Source organism: Amblyomma mixtum, chromosome 1 (assembly GCF_055824585.1).
Source record: "Amblyomma mixtum isolate Tamu chromosome 1, ASM5582458v1, whole genome shotgun sequence".
NCBI lineage: Eukaryota > Metazoa > Arthropoda > Arachnida > Ixodida > Ixodidae > Amblyomma > Amblyomma mixtum.
This window is the reverse complement of record NC_143012.1, coordinates 161,355,340-161,380,487: the sequence shown is the minus strand read 5'-3', so window position 1 is coordinate 161,380,487 and position 25,148 is coordinate 161,355,340. Positions and strand designations below refer to the sequence as shown.

General features: G+C 48.6%; 2 protein-coding genes across 2 annotated transcripts in view; one reads left to right on the top strand and one right to left on the bottom strand.

The window, feature by feature from the left end:
• LOC149369549 (putative 4-coumarate--CoA ligase 1) overlaps positions 1–3,878 on the top strand; it is a 92,388-nt gene extending 88,510 nt beyond the window's left edge. The window contains exon 10 of the mRNA XM_089558878.1: positions 3,584–3,878. Coding sequence (XP_089415004.1) covers positions 3,584–3,810 — 227 coding nt within the window. The 3' untranslated portion in view covers positions 3,811–3,878. The remainder of the gene's footprint in view (positions 1–3,583) is intronic.
• A 12,281-nt stretch (positions 3,879–16,159) lies between these two features.
• Positions 16,160–25,148, bottom strand: part of LOC149369548 (uncharacterized) — a 77,025-nt gene continuing 68,036 nt past the window's right edge. Inside the window, exon 10 of the mRNA XM_089558877.1 lies at positions 16,160–16,317. Within this exon, the coding sequence (XP_089415003.1) occupies positions 16,181–16,317 (137 nt within the window). The 3' untranslated portion in view covers positions 16,160–16,180. The remainder of the gene's footprint in view (positions 16,318–25,148) is intronic.

Here is a 25,148-nt window from a genome sequence, read left to right as displayed (position 1 = left end):
ACATAAATCACAGATAACACTGCATGCAAATGCGAGCAGATGCATACTTATCTAAAGGCTGCAACTCCTTGTCGTAAAACAGCATCATTTTTGACCACTGAAATTGTTCAGAATATCTATGGCCAAGCAATGTCAGTCACGGAAATACACGCTTCGTGCAAGGGGTTCTTTTGACGCAGTTCAGTCACGCATGAACATGCCCACTGATAAGAGCCAACAGTGTCTGAAAAACGCTGAGGACGTTGAACAACCAGCGCGATTGGGCGTCTCTGCTGTGCAGTGACGCCGAGCAGTGAAGCCATCGATTAGATTTATAATCGCGAGCTGTCTGTGTGTGAAACGCGTGTTCGAGATGCATGCATGTTATGCTTTGTGCTCCACTTAAAACCTTCGCTGTTTAACCGGAACATTGCTCCACATATTTCTTTAGTTTTCTCTCTGTAACGTCGATTACAGTTGTAAAGGTAGAACTTAAGAAAGCTCCACATGAGTTCAAGTTAGTAACTGGAACTTATGTGGAAACAGATTATGATGAAAAAAAAAGCAACTTCGAACGCATGAGAAAGACGTTGTCGCGACAATCGGCTGTGAAACAAAGCCCTGGACGTTTCGGTTTGAGCATCATGATTACGCAGATACCGCTCAGATAAATGTCATTTCCTCTCCCCTTTATACACAATAACGCGTCACGTTCAGTACTTGAGTAATGACTGTTTGTGCCAGTAAACAGCATAATAAGCTTGATAGCGATAAGGATCTATTTTTTATGCAATACGCCGAAGCTATGTCGATGCCACTCGATTATGACCTCAGCGCCCACAATCCCTTTTCTTCGTGAGTAATAAGTAAACCACGTCAGTCATAAAAGTAACGTTTTTAAAGATATTTTGTTATGAACAGTACGTACGCAACGAGAACGATAGGAAAGACAAACAAGTACCCGTGAAGTACGCGCTGTTCATCACAAAATGGCATAGCAACTCATAGAAGCATCTGTTTAGAAAAAAGTATAGAGTGGGATTGAGAAAAAATTACACGTGTACCACTAGGAGGCAAAAAAAAAACCAAAGAAAAGAAAAGTGAGTTAATGAGTGAAGCGAATAAAGTCGTGCTGCAGGTGTTAAACGGATATAGACAGGAGCGTTAATGAATGACTTGGGCCAACACAATAGAATACGTTTAGGCTTTCTCGCAGGGGCGCTTTTCACTGAGTATAACGCCCAAAAGTTTAACTCCAACCGCCTTCAGCAGTCGGCCTGTCCGTGTTGCGTTCGTATGTGGGAGATTTCTGTCGCAGTGATTTGTCGCTCTTACAGCGGCTGTCATATTCGCGTAATTTAAATCATAGCGATGATAATCTGCTAGCTGTGCCTGAAAAGGGTGCATGCGACGATTACTGAAAAGCATTTTAACTTCGTTTCTGAGCCACTCCTTTGGTTCCTTCTTTGATGCTCGGTCGATACCGTTTGGTCCATGTTGTTTCTTCTCCCCTGACATGAATTTCCAGTCGGACCAGACCAGATATCGTAAGAGTTAATATTTTATCAATGCATTTTCGCGGAAAAGTAAAACAATGACCTTTGGCGAGACACGCGATGCACGTACCTCACCTCTGGGTAGTTGACCGAATGACTAGGTACAATGGAAAAAAAGCGCCGGCAAGATAATTCATAACCTCAGAGAGAAAGGAAGAGAACCATAGAGAGAAGAAAGGAGAGGGATCCAAGTTAGTCAGGCTATTCCAGGTTGTCCACTCTATACACGCAGGAATTGGTATAAAGGAAGGAAAAGAGAAAGAGAAGCATTAAGCTCAGTGCAAGTCGTCGTATAAAACGTGTCCATATTGACTTTTATTCTGTAAACACGAGGACTCCCTAAGTGAGCGTACAATTTGACACTTAAGCTTGCGTATATTCAAGAAAAGGCGGAAAATAAAATGGGTGTTGCGTACAAAATTTTTGATTGTACAGATTATTTTTCGTCGTAATGGTCTGGCCTTGATCTGTGTAGGGGCGTAAAAGTATTGGAAATTAGGCTGTAGTACTTTCAGTAGTTATGTTTTTTTATGTGCGGTCGTCAAACCTTGTCAGCGAATCGTGCTTCTGAAGATCTCGGCGTATCGGCGATTGCTCAGCTTAACGAGGAGGAGCACCGTCACCTTTGTATCGCTGTGAGCAGAACTGATCGAAGCTTCCGTCGGCGGAAATGCCACATTGCTCTGAGAAAAATTACAAGCAAGCGGTGCGGTCGCAAAGCAAAAGTCGCACGGTGATTGGCTGTTTGAGTCACGTGGTAGTCACAGATCGCCTTTTTGGCTCAGGCGTGTACGTATCGGCGGTACGCTTGACATGCGCACCTGAAGTTTTGGTGGTACGAGCGTGTGTCGTCCCCTCTGGACCCTAGAAATAGACGACTGCGTCGGCTACGTGTTCGTAGCAGCCTGTGCGATTGACACAGATGGAAAGATTGCATCTCAAAGAGTTCTTTGTGGCGTTTGTGATTTGCAGCGTGATATAGACCAATGTGGCCGTCGCTGCCCCGCTATCGCGATGATTTTTTAGTGAGGCAGGGCGAGCTGCAAGTGCTGTTTTGGAGATTTCAGACTGTTTTTACTTCAAATGGGGAAAATAAAATTGAAAGTTGATTTTCTGGACTTTTTCTGGACTTACTATCGCCCTCCCTTCGGCATATGCGGGGTTGGCCATTCCCTACATTGCCCTCATAGACCGTGGGGAGTACTTATACCGCTCCTGTCACAGTGGCGGAGGGGTTAGGCTACGCACGACAGCACCGGTAGGTAGCTGTTTCAGACACAGCCAGCGGTGTGGCTTGCGAGTCCCAAGTTGCTTTTCCCGAGCTCCCGTAAGGCTCACTGTTGCGCAGATGGTTCTTAGGGAGTCAGTCTCTCGACCAATAAGCTGCCACCCGCCCACGGTGGGCGGGTGGCAACTGCACCGAATTTGTTTAAGTTACTTTATTGCCACCTGCCACGGTGAGCATGTGGTGGCAGGTGGGCTGCCTGCTTTTACGTCAGGCTGGCTTTTCTCGAGTACGGGAGATCGAATGCTATCGCACTGAAACGCCGCAGCTCCATCCAGCACTGAGCTTGCGCCTTCTGCCTCTCTCCTGAGGGACGTACTTCTGCTTGTTGAGAACCGGCCTGTCGGAGCCTTCCTCCTCAACATCCTCGAAGTCGGGCCGCTCTTGAGCCTTGCCTGAGATCGGTAACTGCCACCTGGGCCTCACAAGCCCCGTCGGTGGATGCGTTTAAAGTAGCCACCTGCCGGGGCAGGTGGGCAGAGGGCAGCTGCACAGCCTTTATTTGAATTAATTTCTAGTTACTTCTCATGGGAACCAGGTCGCTCATAACCCGGTGGGCACCTGCCCGCCGTGGCAGATGGACAACCTGCTATACTCGACACGCCAATGCCGACGCGGGGTCCTCTCTGACACTTAACGCTATCGAGGTAATAATGAGTGTCCTGTAATGGTAAATAACGGTCCACTGATATGTGTTTCATGTTATGAGCTTCTGGCGACATGACATGCTCTAGATTTATGTTTTTTCTTTCTGCACCTGCAGGAAACCTCGCCGTTCATAAGCATCTCTACGGTGGTGTCTTCTTCATGGAGTCGTTGCCGAAGACCGACACCGCCAAAATTAACCGGGCAGCGCTGGCCCGCGCCCTCATTGGAGCCCAACAGACTGTGACGGAGTCAACGAAGCGCGGACCAAGCGGTCTTCGAGACGAGAACCGGTGCCCGCGTGCGCCTTTGCTCGAAACAGGAAGGCGAGCTGCTCGAGAGTAGTCAGTGACCATTTTAAACTAATAGCGTCAAGGCTGTCGAGAGAAAAATAAAACTGCGTTACAGCTGCATTACCTGCGAAGAAACTGGTTGTAGTTATATTTGCCAGCAGTATACTCGGTCGCTTCATAACAGTTTTGAATTTAAATCAAACGAAACATATTTTTTTTTCTTCTAATCGTCTTAACTTCTGTCAAAAAGTTTTGTGGAAGACTTGTTTCAGTCGACCAGTAATCACGGCAAAGCAAGCTTGATGAATGATCACGATAAATTGTCTTAACGCGATATGTAGTGTTAAAGACACGGCTCTCCGGACTGTCGGCGTTGTGTGGTGAGCGAAAAGTCACGGCCATGGCTCTGGCAGATGGTGCCTAGCGACCAACCCAGGAGGCTGGTGGGCCACGTAGATCACGTGACATTGCGGCGTCATCAGAATCGGCCCGCTGAATAATGAGCAAGCTGTCCACCGTGGGGGGTGGTAGCTAAATTTATCATTGGTCACTCGGGAAGAGCAACCTGGGCCACACAAGGCCCACCTCTGAGAGAACGTGTCATCGCTGGGCAGTGGCGCATCGCTTAACCACTGCAAAACTGCGCCAGGAGGATATGTGAGAACCTTTAGAGAATGACTGTCTGCATATATAAGACTGGACCCATTACGCTATCGCGTAACGCCCTTAACGCACAGCTTAAGTGCCCCCTCCAATTTTACTCATTGCTGCTGGCAAGTGGATACTCCCCGGCAGATGAGCAGCAATGAACACTCTAAATTCCGAGGCCTTTCATCGGCGCTTCTTTTCGTGACACAGATTTGTAGACCGCAGGGTTTGCCAAGGAGGCGACTGCAGCTCGATGGCTCAACATTTGGCCATCGAAGCTATGAACTGAAGATAACGATTAGAGGTGACATTCATCCGAAGCAGCTACTCAGGCTTTCAGGTTTGATTTTGCGTATAAGGCAAAATGCATCCTTCATCTTGAAGTTTAGTTCTTTCCTCAGAGAGTTAGGTGCTCGCTTTAGAAGTTGAATAATGTTGGAGAGGTTTCGCTAATTCTTATCATGCTTCCTTAACTACTGGTATGTGGTGCGTTATTCAATCATCAACCGTCAACAGCTTATGTTGAAGTGCCTGCTTTTTATAGGGGAAAAATTGCAGGATATAAGTACATAAAACTGGACCGCAAATTTGGCTCGTATTTGAGCGGCTTAACGCAGTTGAAGCTAAAGCCAGGGATTCTCAGCAAGTTTCATCGCATTTTGAGCCTCTTCTAGTTTTTATGTGCTGGGTGATATCTATATTTAATTTATGTGCTGGGTGATATCTATATTTAATTTAACTAAATCTCACTGTTAAGCACTGATTTCACAGGAAGGTTTTTTGTCAAGGAGTATATGGCCACCGATTGCTGCAAGATAGTTCCTGCGACAAATCGATCGTTCGCGTTCGCGAGGAACTACGCATCAAGATGGAAAAGCTTTATTCGCAATGCACAATCTTTCCTCCGTCCTTCAAAACATTTACAGTCATCTCATGTTGACCAACCGGCTTATCCCTGTTGCATTGGTTGTAAGCCTTTCTTTACTGTCTCTTTCGTTTCTCGCGGGATTTGCTTTTCTTTCTGACATCGGCCTCCGTCATCATCTTCCTTGTAAGCTCTGTGGCCCTGTTCCAAATGCTTCAGGAAGACTAAGTAACTTTCAAAAATAGGTTTTTGGCGCAAAAATATGGCTTTGCAGCGTATTACCAGTGTTGGCGAACACCGGAATGCCGATGAATTTTTAAGTTACTAAGCTGGTTAACTAATTTCTTATAATTAACTCTAACTACACAGCTAGGCAAATGATTGTGATTAGAGACATGTAGCCGGTCATTAGTATTAACCAAATAAGTTTTTAGAGCCGCGAAAACGCGATTATCCTTGGCGCTGTGGATTGCAAAATTTGGCTGTATCGTGCCAAAATACATTCGCTTTGGAAAGCATGCAGACAAAGCAACATTCCAGTGCACGCAATTAGTCAAAAAAGCAAAACTTCATCGAGCCACAGCGCCAAGTGTAATAGCGTTTTCTAAATTATAAAAAGTGATATGGCTATTGCTAGTGAGCGGCTACAAATATCTCTTTGAAACTAGGCGTATAACTCTAATAGTTCAAAAGTTAAGTGTTAAAATTTGTTCACCAACTTACTACTTAAAACGATTGACCAGTTTCCTCGTGTCCGCCAACACTGGTGATACCATGGTAAAAACGAAGATTTTGACTGCAAAAAATCTATTTTTGGGGTTTTTGAGAGTTCCGGAAAGGCCTGCTAGATGTGCGCTGCGTTCCCCAGCTGCTTTAAATATCATATCCATATCGGTAATGCACTGTCCTCTTTTAGAGCGTATGTACATATATTTTTTGCCTATGCTAGGTGCTCCGTCAACTCTTCTAGGATACATTTCTTAAAAAAACCAGGCTGGATTCTCCCAGATTATACTTACATATGTCCACTATGATGAATCTCTGCTAATGAAAGGGCCAGTGCAAAATGAAAAACAAACATACTATTGGCAGAGACATGTTATTGGGCCAGACATGTTATATGCCGTTATTTGCACTCATCCGCGGCGTATTAGATTTGTAGAGCCCTGGCTGAAGTTGCATGTGATTCTCTGTATATGCTATATGTAAAACCTTTTTCTTGTACAAATGCTTATGCAGCGTCATGCTTGCAAAAGCAATTGTTAACATGAGTTTCGCAGAGCACTGCTCTCCCTTAGCGGGTCTGCAATGGCAGCCGATGCCAATCACTGGGGAAGAGGCAGGGGATGATTAAATGAGAGCAGTGTAGGGTGATGGCTTACTTTCCACTTGAAATCTTCTTTTTCTCTAGTGCAAGCTGTTTTCTGCATCCACTAGTACAGCTGAGGCCGCCAGAAGCATGTGGTTTAATTCTGTTTCAAGCAAACATATACGATAAAAAAGACTTGGGCATGGTAGTGATCTGCACTCAAGCCCTTAGATGATCTTTCTGGCCTGGATGGATGAAAACAACTTTATTACACACAAAAAAAGCAAAAAATCTTCCAGTGTGGTCCCCTACTGGTCCAGGAGTCCACGGGCTTGTGCTTCACGAAAAGCCCGATCGACCAGCCATTTCTGGCCAGCGGGCTGAGCGGTGCGTAAAGCAGCCTCCCAGGAAGAATGAGTGGGATTAGGGATGAGGGTACAGCCTTTAGGGAAGGACTTTCCCAAAGGTAGTGGAAAAGTGTGGATCTGGGCACGCCACAGGTGGTACAATCAGGAGGAAAGGTGGGGTGAAAGCATGAGAGACGGTGGGGGGAAATAAAACAGCCTGTGTGTAATTGTCTCCATGTGGCGCTGGATGAGGGCGACAAGGTACTGTAGGGTGGTGGAAGTGTCATGCGGCTGTGTTTGTAGAATGTTGTGATTTGATGATATGTAGAGAGGACCGATGGGGCCTCTTTCGTAGGGTTGGATGCCTGATCATCCGGGGTCCGGGAGGAGAGTTCTCGGGCCAGCGCATGAACGCGTTCATTACCGGGGATCGAGGCATGCCCAGGGACCCACGACAGCGTAACCGTTCGGTCGAGAGAGGTGACTGTGACAAGAATACGATGTGTTGCCGGCGTCGCCCCGCCCTTTAGGTAGTGGCGGTACGTTGCCTGGGAATCTGTGCAAATTTCAGTTACGTTTTTGTCAAATGTGGAGTGGGCCAGAGCAAGTGCGATGGCGGCTCCTTCTGCTTCTGCAGGCGAATTAGTCCGGATAGTGGCGGCGGCCCCCACTTTGCCGTCTTCATAGGCTGCTACTGCCGTGAAATATCCTGGTTTCGAATTTTCTGCCGCATCAACATAAAGGATAACGGAGCGGTTGCTGTATGTTTTCGTGTAATAGCTCGCTCGTGCCTGCCGCCTACCCTGATGGAGTTTAGCGCTCATATTGCGCGGTAGGGGCTTCTGATATATGTGATGCTGAGTGCGCAGAGAAATCATGCAAGATGTAGGACTTGTTGGGGTGGTAATGGGTGGATTGAGACGTAGCTGTCGCAGTAGGCGTTGCCCTGTTTCTGTGCAACTCAGGAGGACTAATTGGTTGGTGCGTTGAGCCTCTATTAATTCGATCACTGCATTGAAGGTACCAGTGGCCAGGAGACGTTTCGTGCTAACCGTCCTTGGAAGACGTAGGGCTGAGGTGACAGCCGTGCGTATTAGGATGTCTGACGACAACACGGGCGCTTTGCAAGAGCTGAAGGGTGGCGGTTGCATCGAGAGTGTTGTTAATGAGAAGGCCGAGAATCTTCACCTGAGGCACAACGGGCACTGGATTCCCGTACATGTGCAGTTATATCTGGCGGTCACTGGCGAGGGGCTTCAGCTGCAGGAGTTCCGATTTATTTGGAGAGCAACGGAGGGCTGTGTTCGCTAAATGAGTGGTGGTGATGTCTATGGCAGATTGCAGGATATCCTGGGCTGTTCCAAGGGAACCTCCCGGTGTCCAGAGGGTTATATCATCTGCGTATATGGCTGTGTGGAGCACTGGGATAGCAGCAAGGACCTTTGCCAGTGGCGCTAGGGCAATGTTAAAAAGTAAAGCTGACAGAACCGCCCCTTGTGGGGTACCCCGGTTCGGCAGGGGGAAAGGCGGAGAGGCAATGTCCCCAAGGTGGAGTTCTGCCGTGAGTCCCTGAAGGAAGGCCCGAATATATTGCCATATGTGGGTGCCGCATCCCGTGGTGGCTAATGTCGTGAGGATAAGGTCATGGCTTATTGTGTCGAACACCTTATGAATATTTTCTGGCCTCGTACCTCCTCTTATTAGCATGTACGCGCGAGAATTTTACGAATGAAACCTTATCGAGCGAAAGCTTCACTACGCAAGGTAAAGCCAGCTTCGCCACGGTCGCAAGTTTGACCTTCATTTATTTATTTATTTATTTATTTATTTATTTATTTATTTATTTATTTATTTATTACCTCAAAGGCCCCGGTTGTGGGGCATTACATGAGGGATGGGCGGATTACATGCAGATTATATAAAGATTACAGAGTACATAAAGATTACAGGATACATAAAGATTACTGATATTTATTTATTTATTTACATATGACCTTCATAACCAAAGCTCATCCCATGTTGCTAACAGATAGAGCAAAGGAACGAAAAGGTGCATAACTGACCTCACTGGGACAGTGGACACCTTAGTCGTGCTTGAAGTACGAAACCGATGAAGAGCGGGAGCTTCGAAACCAAAGGAAAGGCGCATAACTGGCTCCTTGGAACAGTGGACACCTTAGTCGTGCTTGAATCTACGAAACCGATGAAGAGCGGGACCTTCGAAAGCAAAGGTAAGGTCCAAAATTAACTGGCCACTTGGGACAGTGGACATCTTAGTCGTGCTTTAAAATGTCAACTCACGAACGCTTGTCTGTGCTTATGGAATTTGCAAACTTGGTATTCTCGCTATATTGGTTGCTTTGAACGTAAAAGTCCGAGACAGATCAGACTTTACGGTTACAGCGCATTGAAGTGTGGGGATTTCCTGCCCGCCCGGTGATATTCATGAACATCACGGACTCGTTTGCGCGCACTATTTTCGAAAAGTCTGATGAGTGTATTCGCTGAGTCGCTGCCAGGAGGTCAACAAAATATATATGGTTTATGTAAGTTTAACGTCCCAAAGCGACTCAGGCTATGAGGGACGCCGTAGTGAAGGGCTGCGGATAATTTCGACCACCTGGGGTTCTTTAACGTGCACTGACATTGCACAGTACACGGGCCTCTAGCTTTTCTCCTCCCTCGAAATTGGGCCGCCGCGGCCGGGATCGAACCCGGGTCTTTCCGGGCAGGAGCCAACAGCCTTAAACGCTGAGCCACCGCATTGAGTACCAAAAGAGTGGATCTGGTGACGCTCATTTTTTGCTGGAAAGAAGTATGCACTGAGCTTTTCAGAGCTCAATTGACACCTTTCAATTCTCGTCTGGCCTTCTTTTCCCCTGGGCCTTCCCTTGATGTTCATTGCTTGGAAAGGTATGGGCACTATTGAAAAATGATCGGGGTGACGTCATACCAAAGGCCGATTTTTGACCGTCTACTTCTGTTACATTGCCTGTCTTTTCATCGTCATGCTTCAGTGTCTGAAGAAGAAAAGCATTCTTCAAAGTGTCGTTCGCATACCTGGCAGAAAGCATGTGGTAAAAATTACTATTGTCACTAGATATATTATTAGCGCTGAAAGATATTTGCAACGTATATTCAGTACTGAGCTATCCTAACAATGCTATAATTGAGAGAAAAATTATTTGTAGATTGTGCATAAATTTACAAATGTGATTTGTATTTGTACATTGCACTTAAAAAAATATAGACCGACCAGCTTACTGTCTGTTGCCTAAAGGCGTTTACTTAGGCAATCACTAACATAGACAGGACTATCTTACACTTGAATAAACGAAAACAAGAGGCAGGCTCTCAAGAAGGACACTCCACAAGAGCACGTTCACACTATCAATCAAGAATATAAACAACCCCTATATACAGCCTTCACTGATTACGATAAAGTATTTGAATACAAACCTGAGCTGTCATGAAGCCATGGAAGAATCAGGCTGCAGAAAGAGTGTTATATGAAAATATTGGAAGTTTTGTAAACCGACTGCACAGCTATCATAGTCCTTTATAAAGTCAGCATTAAAATTTCAATAAGGAATGGCGTCAGGCAAGGAGACACTATCTCACCACTGCTATTCACCGCCTGTTTACAGGTGATATTCCGACGCCAGGATTCGAGACTGTTGGGGATAAGAGTTAATGAAGAATACTTAAGAAATTTGCTTTTCGGTGATGACATTGCCATGTTAAGTCACTAAGGAAATTAACAGCAAAGCATGATGAGTTAGACAGGCAGAGCAAAACAGTGCGTCTGAAAATTCACATGAATTAACATCAGTTTATTAATATCATCCAAGAAAAAAGTATACAACAGCTGTATGTTACCGGTAGTGACCTTTGAGGTAGAAACTTGGAGGCTAACGAAGAGTGTTGGGCTTGTGGCAACCCAGCTAGCTATGGAAAGAAAATTGATAGGTGCAACATTAAGAGATCGGAAGCGGGCGGAGTGGGTGAGGGAACAAAGGTGATGTAATGACATCCTAGTCGAAATCAAGAGGAAGAAATGGGCTTGGGCAGGGCACTAATGCGAAGGCAAGATGACCGCTGGTCCTTAAGGGTAACGGAATAGATTCCAAGAGAAGGCAAGCGTAGCAGGCGGCGGTAGAAAGTTAAGTGGGCGGATGAGATCAAGATTTTTGCGGTGATACGGTGGCTGCAGCTGGCAGGTTAAAACTAGAGAGACACGGGAGAGGCCTTTGCCCTGCAGTGGGTGTAGTTAGGCTGATGATGATGACATTGTGCGTCATTTTGAGCTCCTCTGTGCTGGCTTCACCTAATGGTAATTTTTTTATTAATTATGGTATTTCAGACTTCGCGTGAAAAACTCATCTGAACTCACTACTGCAATAATTTTCCCGATGTGCACCACATTCTTTCTCTGTGAGGTAAAACAGTGAGCTCAGCAAAGACTTGGGAAAAAGGAAGTAGGAGTTGTGCAACACATTTTTGTGTGCTCCTAAAGAATAACTTTAAGCCATTATCCTGATAGAGCATTTCTGTGTGCGTGCATGTTTTTCTCTTGCTTTTGAAATCCTCCTTTTTTAATATTTGTAGTTTATACTTTTGTGGCCTACGTAGGACGGTCATTGATAGAAGAGATATTTGTAATGCCTATTTTAATGCAAGAGCTCTGTGCAACACCATATATGAAAATTTGTAATGCCTGCGATTTAATCCCACGAAACTTTGATTGCACGGATCCTAAATAACTTTTACTAAGGATTTGAGGGTAGGAAATGATTGCTGCGATGCCGTTCATATGTTCAGCATGTATGACCTCGCGCAAAGAAAGACCACCCCAACTTTCAGGAACCTAAGCCTATTTTTAGATGGCAGCTCAAAGGTAAAACTAGGGGGTTCTGCTCTCCTCAGGGGTTCAACTTGCTTTATAAAAGAACCGCGTGGCAACAATCTTTCGGTACCCTTCAGTTCTGCCCATTCCAAACTGCTCAAACGGGCGATTGCCAATCTATGCTTTCAAAATGTCATTCTTAAGTCTTGTCCTCATTTGATGAACAGTAGCTTCTAGCAACAGTGCCATAGGTTGTCGCTCGCTGGCTACCCTGGTTATCTGCTGATAGCTGTGGCAGAATCACTGCTGGGAAAGGTAAACGCGAAGCAAGCTGCTGCCGGTGCTGTCGGTGAAGAACGGAAAAAAACTAGCTGTTGTTCCGTATATGCACACTATGCCACAATTTGAAGCGTATTTCGAAGCTGATAGATGTAGGCGTTGTTTTTTTAGCCCCTGATAAGTTACATAGACTATATAAGGTTAACACAACAGAAAGTAACGTGCTCAAGATGTGCAAGAATCACACAGTTCCCTTTGTGAAATGTAGAGAGGGTGTGGTGTATCAGATTGAGATATCGTATGGGAAGCAGTATGTGGGACAGACTGGTCGATGTTTAAATGATCACCTCCGAGAGCACAAGAACAATGTAATGAACAAAAATGAACAATATTCGTTACCAGTAGCACATTGTAATGAGCGCCAAGGGTGTACACCTCTCCATGAAAAGGCAGTTCTAAGCTGTAAAAAGGGATAAGCGCATGCGTGAAATAACTGAAGCGCAAAAGATAGATCGATTAAAAAGTGGCTGCCTTAGCACCCCGTCTGTTAATGTTTCCGAAAAAGAACTTGCGTTCATTCCGTCTCGATGTTATCATACGTGTGGGGTGGCATCAAGGCAATGCATTGTGTATATAAATATGTGTTTCTTCACAATGCAGATGTTGGAATTTGGCGCTGTGTATGTGCCCACTCAGTTTGTGTCCTCGTCGTTTGGTGCGCCACAAGATGGTTTTAGGTCAAAACCAACAAGCCCAAGTTTCTTCCTTATTGGCCAAGACCATATAAATTATCGTTACGTTTCGTATATGCATCTGGCACAGAAAAAAAAGTTCTGTCCGCTTACGTGGGCTCGGTTAACGTGAGCTCTCGCCAGTGGGCTCAGTTACGTGAGCTCTGGCTCTTTTTGTCAAAAGTATCAATTTTCCCCACCTTCGCTATTGCAGCATCCGCCAGGCAGTCGTCTTCAGCAGCAACCGAAGAAAGTAGCCAGCCGCGTCGATCCCATCCTCGTCGCCAGTGGATTGTCGTAGCGTGTGGCAGCCGAGCGGCCGCACCAAAGAACCAGCGAAGACCGGTGAAGGACAATGGATCAGCGTTTATTCCTCTGACGCTTCTTTTATTAGCAGCGGTTCCTTATCCGCTGCTGCTATCAGTGCGCGTGATGGCAAAGTTACGCGTCATGCACTTGATGCTATCATGCACTTGAATTTGGCATAGAAAAAAAAAGTTTTGTCCGCTTACGTGGGCTCAGTTAACAACGAGAGATAGGTGTAAATCGTGAGGTACGTGAGGTCTGTAAGATACCAGCTGGTCATCAGTGTATTTACCTTTGAAGACTGTGTTGACACGTATACTTTGCGGGGAGTAGCCCGCAGCCACGTGTTCCGACGCTCACTCTCTTGAAAAATTGAACCACTGGCTTCGGGGCCACTAAGGTAATTTGCTTTGCTCAAAGGCACACACCAATGGCCTGGCGTTACGTTACTAATTGAAGAATTCATAGGAACATGCGGTGTGGTCAGTTTTCAAAACTCATGCGGATTGTTTATTCAGGGTTTCTTAGAACTCCCAACAGTGTACCTGAGTTCGACTTAGGTTCTCTTGGAGGAAAAAGTGCATTTGCGAAAATCGGGTGTATTCATTAATTATTGTAGCGTGCCTTTTCTCAGTAACTTATACTCGACCCGAAAAGACAGGTCTCTTAACATAAGCCTCGCTGGTAGAAAGGTTAAAAAAAAGTGTTTAGGTATGTAGACGACTGCCTTCTTCTTTATGACTGCCAAGGTCATAATTCCCAAAAAGCAGTAATAGATGGCGTGGGTGTTTTTGCTCAAGCTTTGCAGCCACTTACTGCCACTCATGATCTTGTTCTAAGGTCTCTGAGATTTTTGAACCTGAGACTTGAGCTTGCAAGAGGCCATGCTTGTTGGGCATATGAACCTGGAGGGGAGGAGGCGCCATTCCCGTTTAAATCGGCTGAAGGAAAGCTGACAAAAAGAGCTATTGTGAACTAGCGCCTGACAAATGCTTTAAAGAACTCCTACGTTCACAAAATGGACATCAGTTTTCTGCGCCAGAGAGACTGCTTTTGCAGCTCGGGCCACCCCTTGCACTTGCTGATATAAGTAGCCAAACAGACAAAAAAGGAGTTGCGGCAGGCTCGGCCTGAGCTAGAAGACGGGACAAAGAGAAGGAAATAAAGGAGGGGCGTAGTGGAAATCCCGTATATTCATAAAGTTTCTCATCGCCAAAAAGAATTGGTCCAAAAGCTTGCGTGAATGTGCTGTTTACTGCCCCTAGCAAAACTAATAAACCTTTCCAGACGTGTTAATTATAATCCGGCGAAAAAGTGATGGACGGCAAGACATCAAAGCCCTGTTTGCGGGGTGGACAGAAAGCCTGGTGTATTAGTTGCCAGTGACCCATGGAAAAAATACGTAGGACAGACTGGTAGATTCATGAAGGAAATACTATTAGAACATAAAACTAATTTCAAGCTACCACGCAGAAATTTAGAGATTCATTGCAGAGGCAGGCCCTCAGAAACGTGTGTGCCAGAACTCAGGAGGCGCGAAACACAAAGACAAGCTGATCCGGGAAATTCATCGAGGCATCTTCGATAGCAGGCTAAGCGGCCATTGCATTAACAAAGAAGTAACTTCACATGTTAAGCATTCGTTCAGCTCAATCATTGCAAACCTTATTTTGTCCTTTTACAGTGCATGATCTATATGAGTTTGGTGAATGTAGATGTACAGATGGGATAAGAAACTGTGTTTCACCCAAATTAACAGAGGTGTAAGTCAGCGCCTGTCTCCTGTCCAGTTCTGTCATTCTGTGTTGTTCCATTGCAAATTTTCTACAGATCTCTCAAGCCCGCTGCATAAAGTAGAAACGAGTGTAATCATTTCTGACTATTTCAAGATGTCTGTAGAACGTTTCGTGTTTTCGTGGACAGGCTCGTTGTACCGTCCAAATATGTAGTAATGGGCTCACGTCTCGCTGGTGAGAAAACCGCCGCTTCTGTGCATGTTGCGAGTTTCCTTGGCGAAGCATTAGAGGTCGCAAGAATCACGTTTGGCAACAAAGGCATAGAGATGTGAACACAACTGGCACCCCTTCGGACCGCGCAGTGTGCGCAGTGACGCTAAAGCCTGGAAATGTCCCTGAAATCGTTTGGTGCGCTCTTTGCTGGTGGAGTGCTGGCATATATAAAAGTATCGTCTCTCTGACGAAAAAAAAAAACTATCTACTGAGAGGCACAAAAACCGGCTCGCTCGCTTTTGAAACTATACATGGTTACTTTTCTATACAGAGCCTTGCTTTCAATTCGTAATGAATTTGTAAGTCGCATTCGTCTTCTACTTCGAATTTGAAATTATGTGCCTAATTCAAACAGAGGATTAGAGCTTGGCTAGCAGTTGTTCTAGGGACTTGTGCTACTGTGGCGGTCTAGAGGATTGGGCGTCCACGTCGCGTGCGGGAGGTGCTGAGTTGCTCTGCGGCTACCACTCGGTAGCCGCAGAGCAAGCAACGGGTAGAAGCTTTCGCCTGGCCTGGCGCTGAGCTTCTTTAGAGTGTAATTCTTAAGAAATGGGTGTTTTACCTCTCCTTTATTAGACGCAAATATCCTGAGCCACGGCGCTGCTGTTTGGCTATAGATGTCCTAGCTGCATAAAACTTCATAAGTATCATCATCATTCAGAGATAATTTCAACTTGTGTAAGCGCCAATATTAGGCAAAATTATGAATTAATGCCTACTCCTGTCCGCACATAATGTGACTGCAGTTTCGCACAATATTTGCATAGTAGATTAAATGAAGTGAATGTTTTAGTTTTGGAACCTATTTCTTAAAGATTCCTGCAGCAAGGGAAGGGTAATAAAAGAAGAAGTGATTGCATCAAATCATTTATGAAAACCTGTAATGGTTCTTGGCCGATCTCCCAGTGTGGGTATGTGCCATCTTTTCAAAGGCTAACGACAACAACAACAACCTGTAATGGTGAGGGAGTCCGTGTCTGCTCCACTGCGACATAGTTCCTTTTTGGTTGCCGGATCTCATCATCTTGGTTTGACAAGCGACTTAAGTACACCTGTTGATGGCAGCAAGTACCGTGTTTCCTTTATTTCGTGACTTTCTCTTCGGCTCCCACGAGGGCACGTGCAAGCGCCTGTCGGCTAACTTTGGCCGTCTCCGTCTTTGGAAGTGAGTCCAAAAAGAAGACGCCACCGTGAAGGTGCTTCTGGACGGCGAGATTTCCTGCGCAAACAGAAAAAAAATATATTTAACGCTTACAGTATCTGCAGCAGCTAATGTGTCTGCAGCACCTTTCTATTTTTGAAGGCAGACACACACTGGTGAGCAAGCGGTGTGAGCAGTGAAAAACAGGACCTATTTTAGCATCACTGACCAAGAATACGAGCAACCGCAGCAGAAACAAGTAGGTAATGCTTCAGAATACTGAGAAACCACAAGGGAATGGAAGCCGTAGAAGTGTACGAATAATTGTTTGGTTCGAGAGCAAAAAAAATCAATGTTGTACGCGGTAAAGGTTGCTATTGATAGGCAAAGTAACCGGTTCGATATAAATGTAGGAGATTATTTACAAGAGAGAGTGGGGACTGGCCTTAAGGGCCAGCCTCTTACGAATTCTAGGAGGCGTCCCTACTCCGGGACTCCTGTGGCTCCCGCTGCAGGTCGAGCCCTAGCCACGAGGGCTCGTTGGCTCTTCAAGGTAGAGGAGCCCAGCACTGCAGCCTTCCAGCTCTCTCGGGTAGGTGAGGGGAAAGGGGGTAGGCGGGGTTAGAGGAGCATGCCCAGACCATGTGGTAGCCTTCCGAGAACGCGCAACCACAATGCCGGCACACCGCGTTAAAAGCCAAATGAAAATATTGCGGCGCCGCCCGGCACAGCACCGTGTTAGTGTATATGCGAAGCAGCCAACGCTCCTCGCTTTTAGTCAGCCCTTTCTTGGGGGGGGGGGGGGGGGGGGGGGGGGGGGGATAAAAGCGGCAATGCTGTGTCCGATACAATTTAAGAATGTCTTTGAAAGTGATCGACGGGTTAAGTTCTGATACCCCAGGCGGCGAGTGCCGAGGCAATGCCCGGTGGCTGAGCGCGTGCGCTGAGGCGTCTGTAGCCTCGTTTCCCTCTAGTCCTGCATATGCTGGGGTCCAGATGGCGACACTTATGTCCGGGCGATCCCGGTGCTCGCATCTATGTAAAAGTTTGGTAGCACATCGAGAGATGCGTCCTTGTTCTAGATTCTGGCAAGCTCCCCGGGAATCCGTTCTGATAGCCCGGGAGCCTGGTTTTGCAGCGGCGAGTGTTATGGCGACCTTCTCCACGCGTGCAATATTTGGGGCACGGAAAGTTAGCACCTCAACGTACGTGTTTTGATAGATTACTGCGCGAGTGTAACTTTGCACGAGTTGCGTTGCTTTGTTAATCTACTTGTATGAGCTTATACTAGTGATTGTCAAACCCTCTGTATCGTCTCTTTGCTGTATAAACTTTTAACCTTTGGCTCGGACCCATTCTCTGCCTTGCGACCGGCGAAAGTTGGGAACAAAACGACCAAAAACCTCTTGTCGCTCGGTAGCTGGTATCCGCTGAGTTTGCTACTCTGAGTCGAGGACATCTCTTTTGAGTCCGATACCGCTATTCCCACACGCTCTAAGGGTGTCTGGGAACGCACACTGAAGTGCGTGAAATGGTGAGTAGGGCACGCATATAGATTTTGCGAAAAACCACCTGCAGGGCTTTCTCGTCACATTTCCGCTACTGAATTTAGGGCTACGAATACATTATCCGGCTGGTTACGAATGCATTGGCCAGCCTCAGAGTGTGTTTGCTTCGTATCCCCCCCCCCCCCTTTCTCTTTCTTTTTTTGATACTCGGCAGACGATGCGGCCCACCTGGTCTTTAATCTTGTGTAGCTTCTGCAAGGTTATATCGATCATGCGGTTGCGGTGGATAAAGGGTCCCAACACTCTTACCTCATCGTGTTGAGTGATATGGTCACTAGCAAGGGCGAGGACAATTTTGGTGACACACTTGGGGTTGGGCCGACGGTGCACAAGTTCTGCTTTGGTCGGGGAGCATTCCAGGCCACAGCGGCGAGTGTATTCGTCCACGATAGTCGCCGCTTGTTGCAAATTGGCCTCGACCTGTCCCAACGACCCATGTGTTGCGCAGAGCGTGGTGTCGTCGGCATAAAGGGCAAGCCAGATGCCTGGGACATCATTAAGCAGTAGGCGTAGGTGAGCAAAGGCGATACTAAAGAGGAGGGCAGAAAGGACTGCTCCGTGCTTAGTTCCTTTAGTACGCAGGATGTATGGGTCGTGCTCCTGGTCTTGGATGACAGATACGTTTGCTGATCAGTGAGATGTGGTCGGATGTACTCAAACGTGTTGTTGCCACAATTCGACTGTGACAAATATGTCAGGATGTTGTCGTGGGTCACGTTGTCAAACGCCACCTTGAAGTTCAAGGCCAAGACCACCTTGTCGTCAATGGGTTGCTCGACCGGATCCAAGATTTCCTTTTGTCGTTGGAGCAGAACATCCTGCACGGATCGATGTGAGCGGAATCCATACATGATGCCTTCAAAAGTGTGTTTGAATTTTAGGTCAGTGAAATTGGTCGAAAATTATTAATATTGATGGCTTTTCCGGGCTTCGATATAAAACTAACTAGCGCAGTTTTCCACTCCACTGGGAGGGGTGTGCCTCCGTCCCATACAGCGTTAAAATATTTAAGAAGGCATAGGTATGCCGGGTCCGGGAGGTTAGCAAGGAGCTTAGCCATCCCTCTATCTCGTCTGGGCGCTGTGCCGCGCTTCATTTTGCCAGGACCGCTTTTAGGTCGTGGAGCTGGAACGGTCTGTAGAGCTCCTCATTCTACGAGCCTACATACGAGTATGCCGACCCGCGGGAGTCCTTGAGGCTGCATAGATATTTATCTCTGAGCGCTGTAGCCAATTCGGTAGGGTCCCCGTCGGAAGAGTAAATAGCTCTCTGTAAGTGTTTCTGGGCTTCGTTTCGTGTCTGAGCCGGGTCGATCATGGTGCGGAAAAGGCGTCATGTTCCCGATTCGACATTTGTCGAGCGGCCTACCCAGTTTGAGTTTGCCAAGTGGACTACTACACTCTGCTGCCTTCTGGGTAAGTGCCGCGATACGAATTTTGAGTTGGTAATTTTGTTTCTGCCGACGCCATTGGCGGATAAAGCTATGCCGGGCCTCTCAGAGGCGCAGGAGGTGGTTGTCTACCGCCTGCGTTGCCTCTGAGAGTTGAACTTGTTCAACCTTATGAAGGTGGGCCATCAAATGTTGAGACCAAGGTTCACAACCCTGCTGGGCTATAGGTTCAGGGTGAGTGTACTCCTACCGAAAGCTAGTACAGTCCGGGAGTGTAGCTTTTGCCGTGTGAGCGTGCGAGAGGTTTCGTGCGGAGTGTTCTTAAGAGATGAAGTGGTCGCTACCGAGGGTTTCCTCGTAGTTGTTCCAATCCGCGTATCCAATGTTTTTGGTGAAGGTAAGACCCGGACACGTGTCCCGTTTTACGGAGTTACCTATTCTGTTGGGGTGAGCAGGGTCCGTATGGAGGGTTACGCCCAACGCGGAGATTAGCTCCGCCACCTTTTGTAAGCGTTTCTCCTCTTTACGATAGCCCCAGAGAGGACTGGGGGCATTGAAGCCCCAACTCTAATGAGGTGTTCCTGTCCTGCCCCCTTGAGGACTTTGCTAAGTATGTCTGTGTTGGTCAAATGTTTAGGGGAATCCCGCAAGGTGGAGTAAATTTGTTATTCTCATGGCTATCTCTAATGGCACGACAGAGCCCACGCAGCTTATATGGAGCCGAAAAAGCGATGTTAACGTCAAAGCGTCCAGTCACATTCTTCAAATTGCGTGCAATTTTATGTATGCATGTAATTACCGCCCCTTTCTGTTGTACTTTTTCACGTTCTGGATTGACAAAACCGGCCCTCAACACTAGCAACAGCTCTTCATAAGTTTCCGAGATAAGACAACCTGGAAAACCTACGGTTTTGAGCCTACAGACCTGTAGTAGCACACTATTATGAATACAATGAGGGCAAACGTTCATTACGCTTGAGCGTATGCAAGCACTGCAATTCAGTTTTTTACAATCGTCTAGTGCCCAGATGAAAAGTTTAGCTGCGGTTTCTAGGACCATGTTGAATACATCCAGGACCTTGGTTGTAACGTCTTTGAAGGCAAATACCGGAATAAAATTGGGTTTCTTAGCGGGTTTGGGGAGAAAAAAGACGGGTGAAATAGCGCGTGGGCGGCTGCGTCTGCTGCCTCGCTTCCTGCCAACCCCGGAATATAAGGTACCGGTGTGCGGCGTCCGTATCGTGTATGCAATTTTGGTAGACTCGATAGTCTGGGAAGGGAGTGCAGCTATGTTCGACGTTCCGTTAGGCTCCTCACGAGTCAGAGATTATGTATTTTGAATAGGAATTTGAGGCCGCGAGAGCAGCCGCGGCCTCTCCTGCGTATGTTGCACTCCTGGTTCTGTAGGTGAGACCGTTAACTGTGTGGCTGTTGTGAACTACCGCGGCCGTGTATCATTCCCCGTGGTGCAAGCTGGAGGCGCACGCGTAGTATAGACCTGTTTTGTTGTCATAATGTAGGGCTAAGGCTTCCGCTTGTGCCAGACACCGACCATTATGGTCTTCGTGTGACATGTTGACTGGTAGAGGTGCGTGTCCCCGTCGCTCGTCATGTTGATCAGCGCCCTTGCGCTGCACTTCAGCTATTCTTCGGCAGCGTCCAGCTCATGGAGCCGTATTCTATGAGCGGTTCATTTTTCCGCTGTCTATTTCGCGGCACTACAAATTCCCGTCAGTGAGGGTCTAAAGGCTTTATACAGGATATTTAAATATATTGATACGTGACGGCTAGAAGCAGCAGTAGAAACAGCAGAGGTAACCTGCTACGCAAGGAACCGACGGCTTGGAGTAGTCTGTCAGCACACAAGCGCGCACCTCTGCGCCGTCTTCGTTACAAACCACTTCGTCGTCCTCCCAGCGTCCGTAGCGTGACCCCCCCTCGCGGCAAAAGCGCCGTCCCGGTGCGCACTACACAGGCCAGCTAGACGGCGAGTTGTAAGGTTTGAGGCGGGACACATGGACGATGTCGGTGCGGGGTGCAGCGACCGGGGATGGTGGATGTAGCGGGGTGATCTCGTACGTCACCGCGGTCACCGGACGTACGACCCGATAAGGGCCTGTATATCGGGGGAGCAGTTTTTCACAAAGTCCCACACGGCGGGAAGGGACCCAGAGTAACACAAGGGAGCCAGGAGAGTAGGTGACTTCACGACGGCGACAGTCATGACGTCGTTTCTGATTGACTTGGGAGGCCGACAGCCGCTGGCGGGCGACAAGACGGGCAGCGCCGGCGCGAGCGATGGCGTACCGAGCGTAAGGACTCGTAGAGGCGGTGGCGGGCAGTACACTGTCGAAGGGCAGCAAAGGATCGCGGCGAAAGAGAAGGTAAAAAGGGGAGAAACCGGCTGTGTCGTGACGCGTAGAATTGTAGGCGAATTTAACAAATGGGAGGCTAATATCCCAGTCGCGGTGATGGTCGGAGACGTACATGGAAATCATGTTGGTGAGGGTACGGTTCAGACGTTCAGTGAGGCCGTTCGTCTGCGGATGGTAGGCCGTGGCGAATTGATGACGGACGGAGCAGGAGTGGAGGAGTTCGGCGACCGCTTTGGAAAGAAAGCAGCGGCCGCGATCGGTGAGCAGGTGACGGGGAGCACCATGGTGGAGTATGACGTCGTGCAAGAGAAAGTCAGCGACATCAGTTGCGCAGCTGGTTGGGATCGCCCGAGTAATAGCGTAGCGCGTGGAGTAGTCCGTCGCGACCGCGATCCATTTGTTTCCCATAGCAGACACCGGAAAAGGGCCGAACAGGTCGAGGCCGACACGGGAAAACGGCTCTACGGGGATGGGAATCGGCTGAAGGTGTCCGGTAGGGAGAACCGAGGGCGTCTTCCGTCGTTGGCACAGCTCGCAAGCGGCCACACAACGGCGGACAGAACGGTATAGACCGGGCCAAAAGAAGCGGCGGCGCACGCTGTCGTAGGTGCGGGAGACTCCAAGATGACCGGCCGTGGGAACGTCATGAAGCTGCTCAAGGACGCTGCTGCGCAGGTGTTGAGGGACCACGAGCAAGAGGTCAGAGCCGTCAGGCCGCATATTGCGCCGGTAGAGGACGTTCTCATGGAGCACAAACGGGGCGAGGGACGCATCACAGCGGTTGGCAGTGAGGCGGTCGATGAGGGAACGTAGCGAAGAATCCAAGCGCTGTTCTTGCGCAATGTTGCGGAAGGCCGAGATGGATAAGACGCAGGCGTCAGCCTCGCATTCGCTGGAGGAAGGCGCATCGACAGGGTAACGGGACAAGCAATCCGCGTCCTGGTGCAAGCGGCCGGACGTGTAGACGACACAAAACGTGTACTCTTGAAGGCGAGGAGCCCAGCGCCCCAGCCGGCCATTAGGGTCTTTGAGCGAAGAAAGCCAGCATAAGGCGTGGTGATCCGTGATAACAGAGAAAGGGTGCCCAAACAAGTAAGGGCGGAATTTTGCAATGGCCTAAACCAGGGCGAGGCATTCCCGCTCGGTGATAGAATAGTTGCGCTCTGACACAGAAAGGAGACGCTGGCGTACGCAATAACGCGAAGCTTGTTGCGTTGCCGCTGAGAAAGTAGGGCACCAATGCCATGGCCGCTCGCATCGGTCCGAAGTTCCGTAGGGGCTGAAGGATCAAAGTGCGCCAACACAGGTGGAGCAGTGAGGGCACTGATAAGGGCTCTGAAGGCGTCAGCTTGGGGGTCCCCAAGAGAACGGGATGTCCTTCTTGAGGAGCGTGGTAAGAGGTCGGGCTATTTCCGCAAAGTTCTGGATGAACCGGCGGAAATAGGAACATAGGCCGAAAAAGCTGCGCACATCACCGGAGGAGCGCGGAATAGGAAATGAACGAACGGCGCGGACTTTGTCGGGGTCGGGTTGGATCCCAGCAGAATCGACCAAGTTGCCAAGGACCTTGAGCTGACGTCGGCCGAAGGTACATTTCTTCGAGTTCAGCTGAAGACCAGCGCGGCGGAAGACGGAAAGGATGGCTGAATGGCGATGGAGGTGGCTTTGGAATGTGGACGAAAAAACAACCACGTCATCTAAGTAGCAGAGACATGTCGTCCACTTAAAACCGCGCAGGAGGGAGTCTATCATGTGCTCGAAGGTCGCAGGGGCATTGCACAGGCCGAAAGGCATGACTTTAAACTGGTACAGGCCGTCCGGGGTGACAAAGGCGGTTTTCTCCCGATCCCGTTCATCGACAGCGATCTGCCAGTACCCTGAGCGAAGATCGATAGAGGAAAAGTAACTGGCGCCGTGCAAGTAGTCGAGAGCGTCGTCAATTCGGGGCAAAGGGTAGACGTCTTTCTTTGTGACGGCATTCAGATGGCGGTAATCGACGCAGAATCACCAGGTTTGATCTTTCTTTTTAACAAGCACGGCAGGGGACGCCCAAGGACTACTCGAAGGCTCGATGATGTTGCGGGCCAGCACCTTGTCCATCTCTGCCTGAGTAACACGGCGCTCTGCGAGGGAGACCCTAGAGGGCCGTTTGTGAATAGGGCGGGCCTCGCCGGTGTCAATGTGGTGGGCGACAACAGAGGTTTGACCCAAGGAACGGTCCCCAAAGTCAAAAATATCACTGTAGGAGGACAAGAGGCTGTGAAGAGCTGTAGAATCAGCAAAGGGCAGATCGGCCGCGATCATCCGGGAAATAGAATCCTCACGGGAGGGCTGCGATGTAGGGACATTGGAGACGGCAGTCGTTGGGTCAGGAGCCAGGACAGAAACTGTGCAATCGTTCAATGAGGACAGATCAGCAAGTGAAATGCCGGTCGGAAGTACCTGAGGGGACAGGCTGAAGTTGAGGACAGGGAGGCAGGTGCAGTTGTTGGTGATGTGGACAATGGTATGGGGAAAGAAGACGTTACGATTCAGAATCACAGCGGTGATAGGGCAGGCGACGTAGTCTTCATCATGGGACGGGAGGAGAAGGCGAAATAGGGATGCAGACAGCAGCTTGTGGCGGGAGACGAGCAAACTCGGTGGATTGAAGCGAGGTGAGCTGGTGGAGTCGTCATTGCACAGGGGCAGATCCAATCGGAGAAGGCCTGAGGAACAGTCAATAAGAGCTGAATGGGCGGTTAAAAAGCCAAGGCCAAGGATTATGTCCTGAGGGCACCTGGTCAGGACGGTGAACAGAACGGGTATATGACGTCCGGCAATGCTGACTCTCGCAGTGCGCATTCCAATCACGGCAGCGGGGCTGCCATCGGCGACACGAACCGTGGACATGGCGGCAGGCGTTAAAACTTTCTTCAGACGGCGGCGCAAAGAACAGCTCAGGATAGACACTTGGGCGCCAGTATCAATGAGGACAAGGACCGGGACACCATCCACGAGAACACTCAAGAGATTACGTTGGGCAGCGGGGGTCAAGAGAGGATTTTCAGGCCGGGTCAATGATGCAGCGTCACCTCCGGGGGCTGCATCGGCTAGTTTTCCGAGAAGTGGCGGGAGGTCGAAGGAGAAGGGCTGCGGCGTGTGGTAAGAGAACGGGAGCGGCGGCCTAATGGGGAAGGTGAGCGGCTGGACGCACGAGCGTGCGGAGCGGGCTCGTCACGGAGCGGATCGGGACGTGGTGTGAAGCGGCGCGGGCCGTAGTCGTTGCGGCGGTCGACGAAAGAGTAGGGGCGAGGTGGCGGGGACCAACGGCTGCGGTAGTGACGGGAGATGTGTCCGACGCGAGAGCAGGTAAAACAGATCGGCCTGTCATCAGAGGTACGCCATTCGGCAGGATTGCGATATCGGTACCGAAGCGAGAAGCTGCCACTGTGGCAGCTGCGATCACTGGAGGGTCCGGGCTGGCATGAGCGTTGTCCACGACGCGAGGAGAAGGGACGGCCATGTTCGCAACCTCCTGGCGAACGACGGCTTGGATGAGGGCCAAGGTGTTGTCCGGCAGTGGCAAGGAAGAAA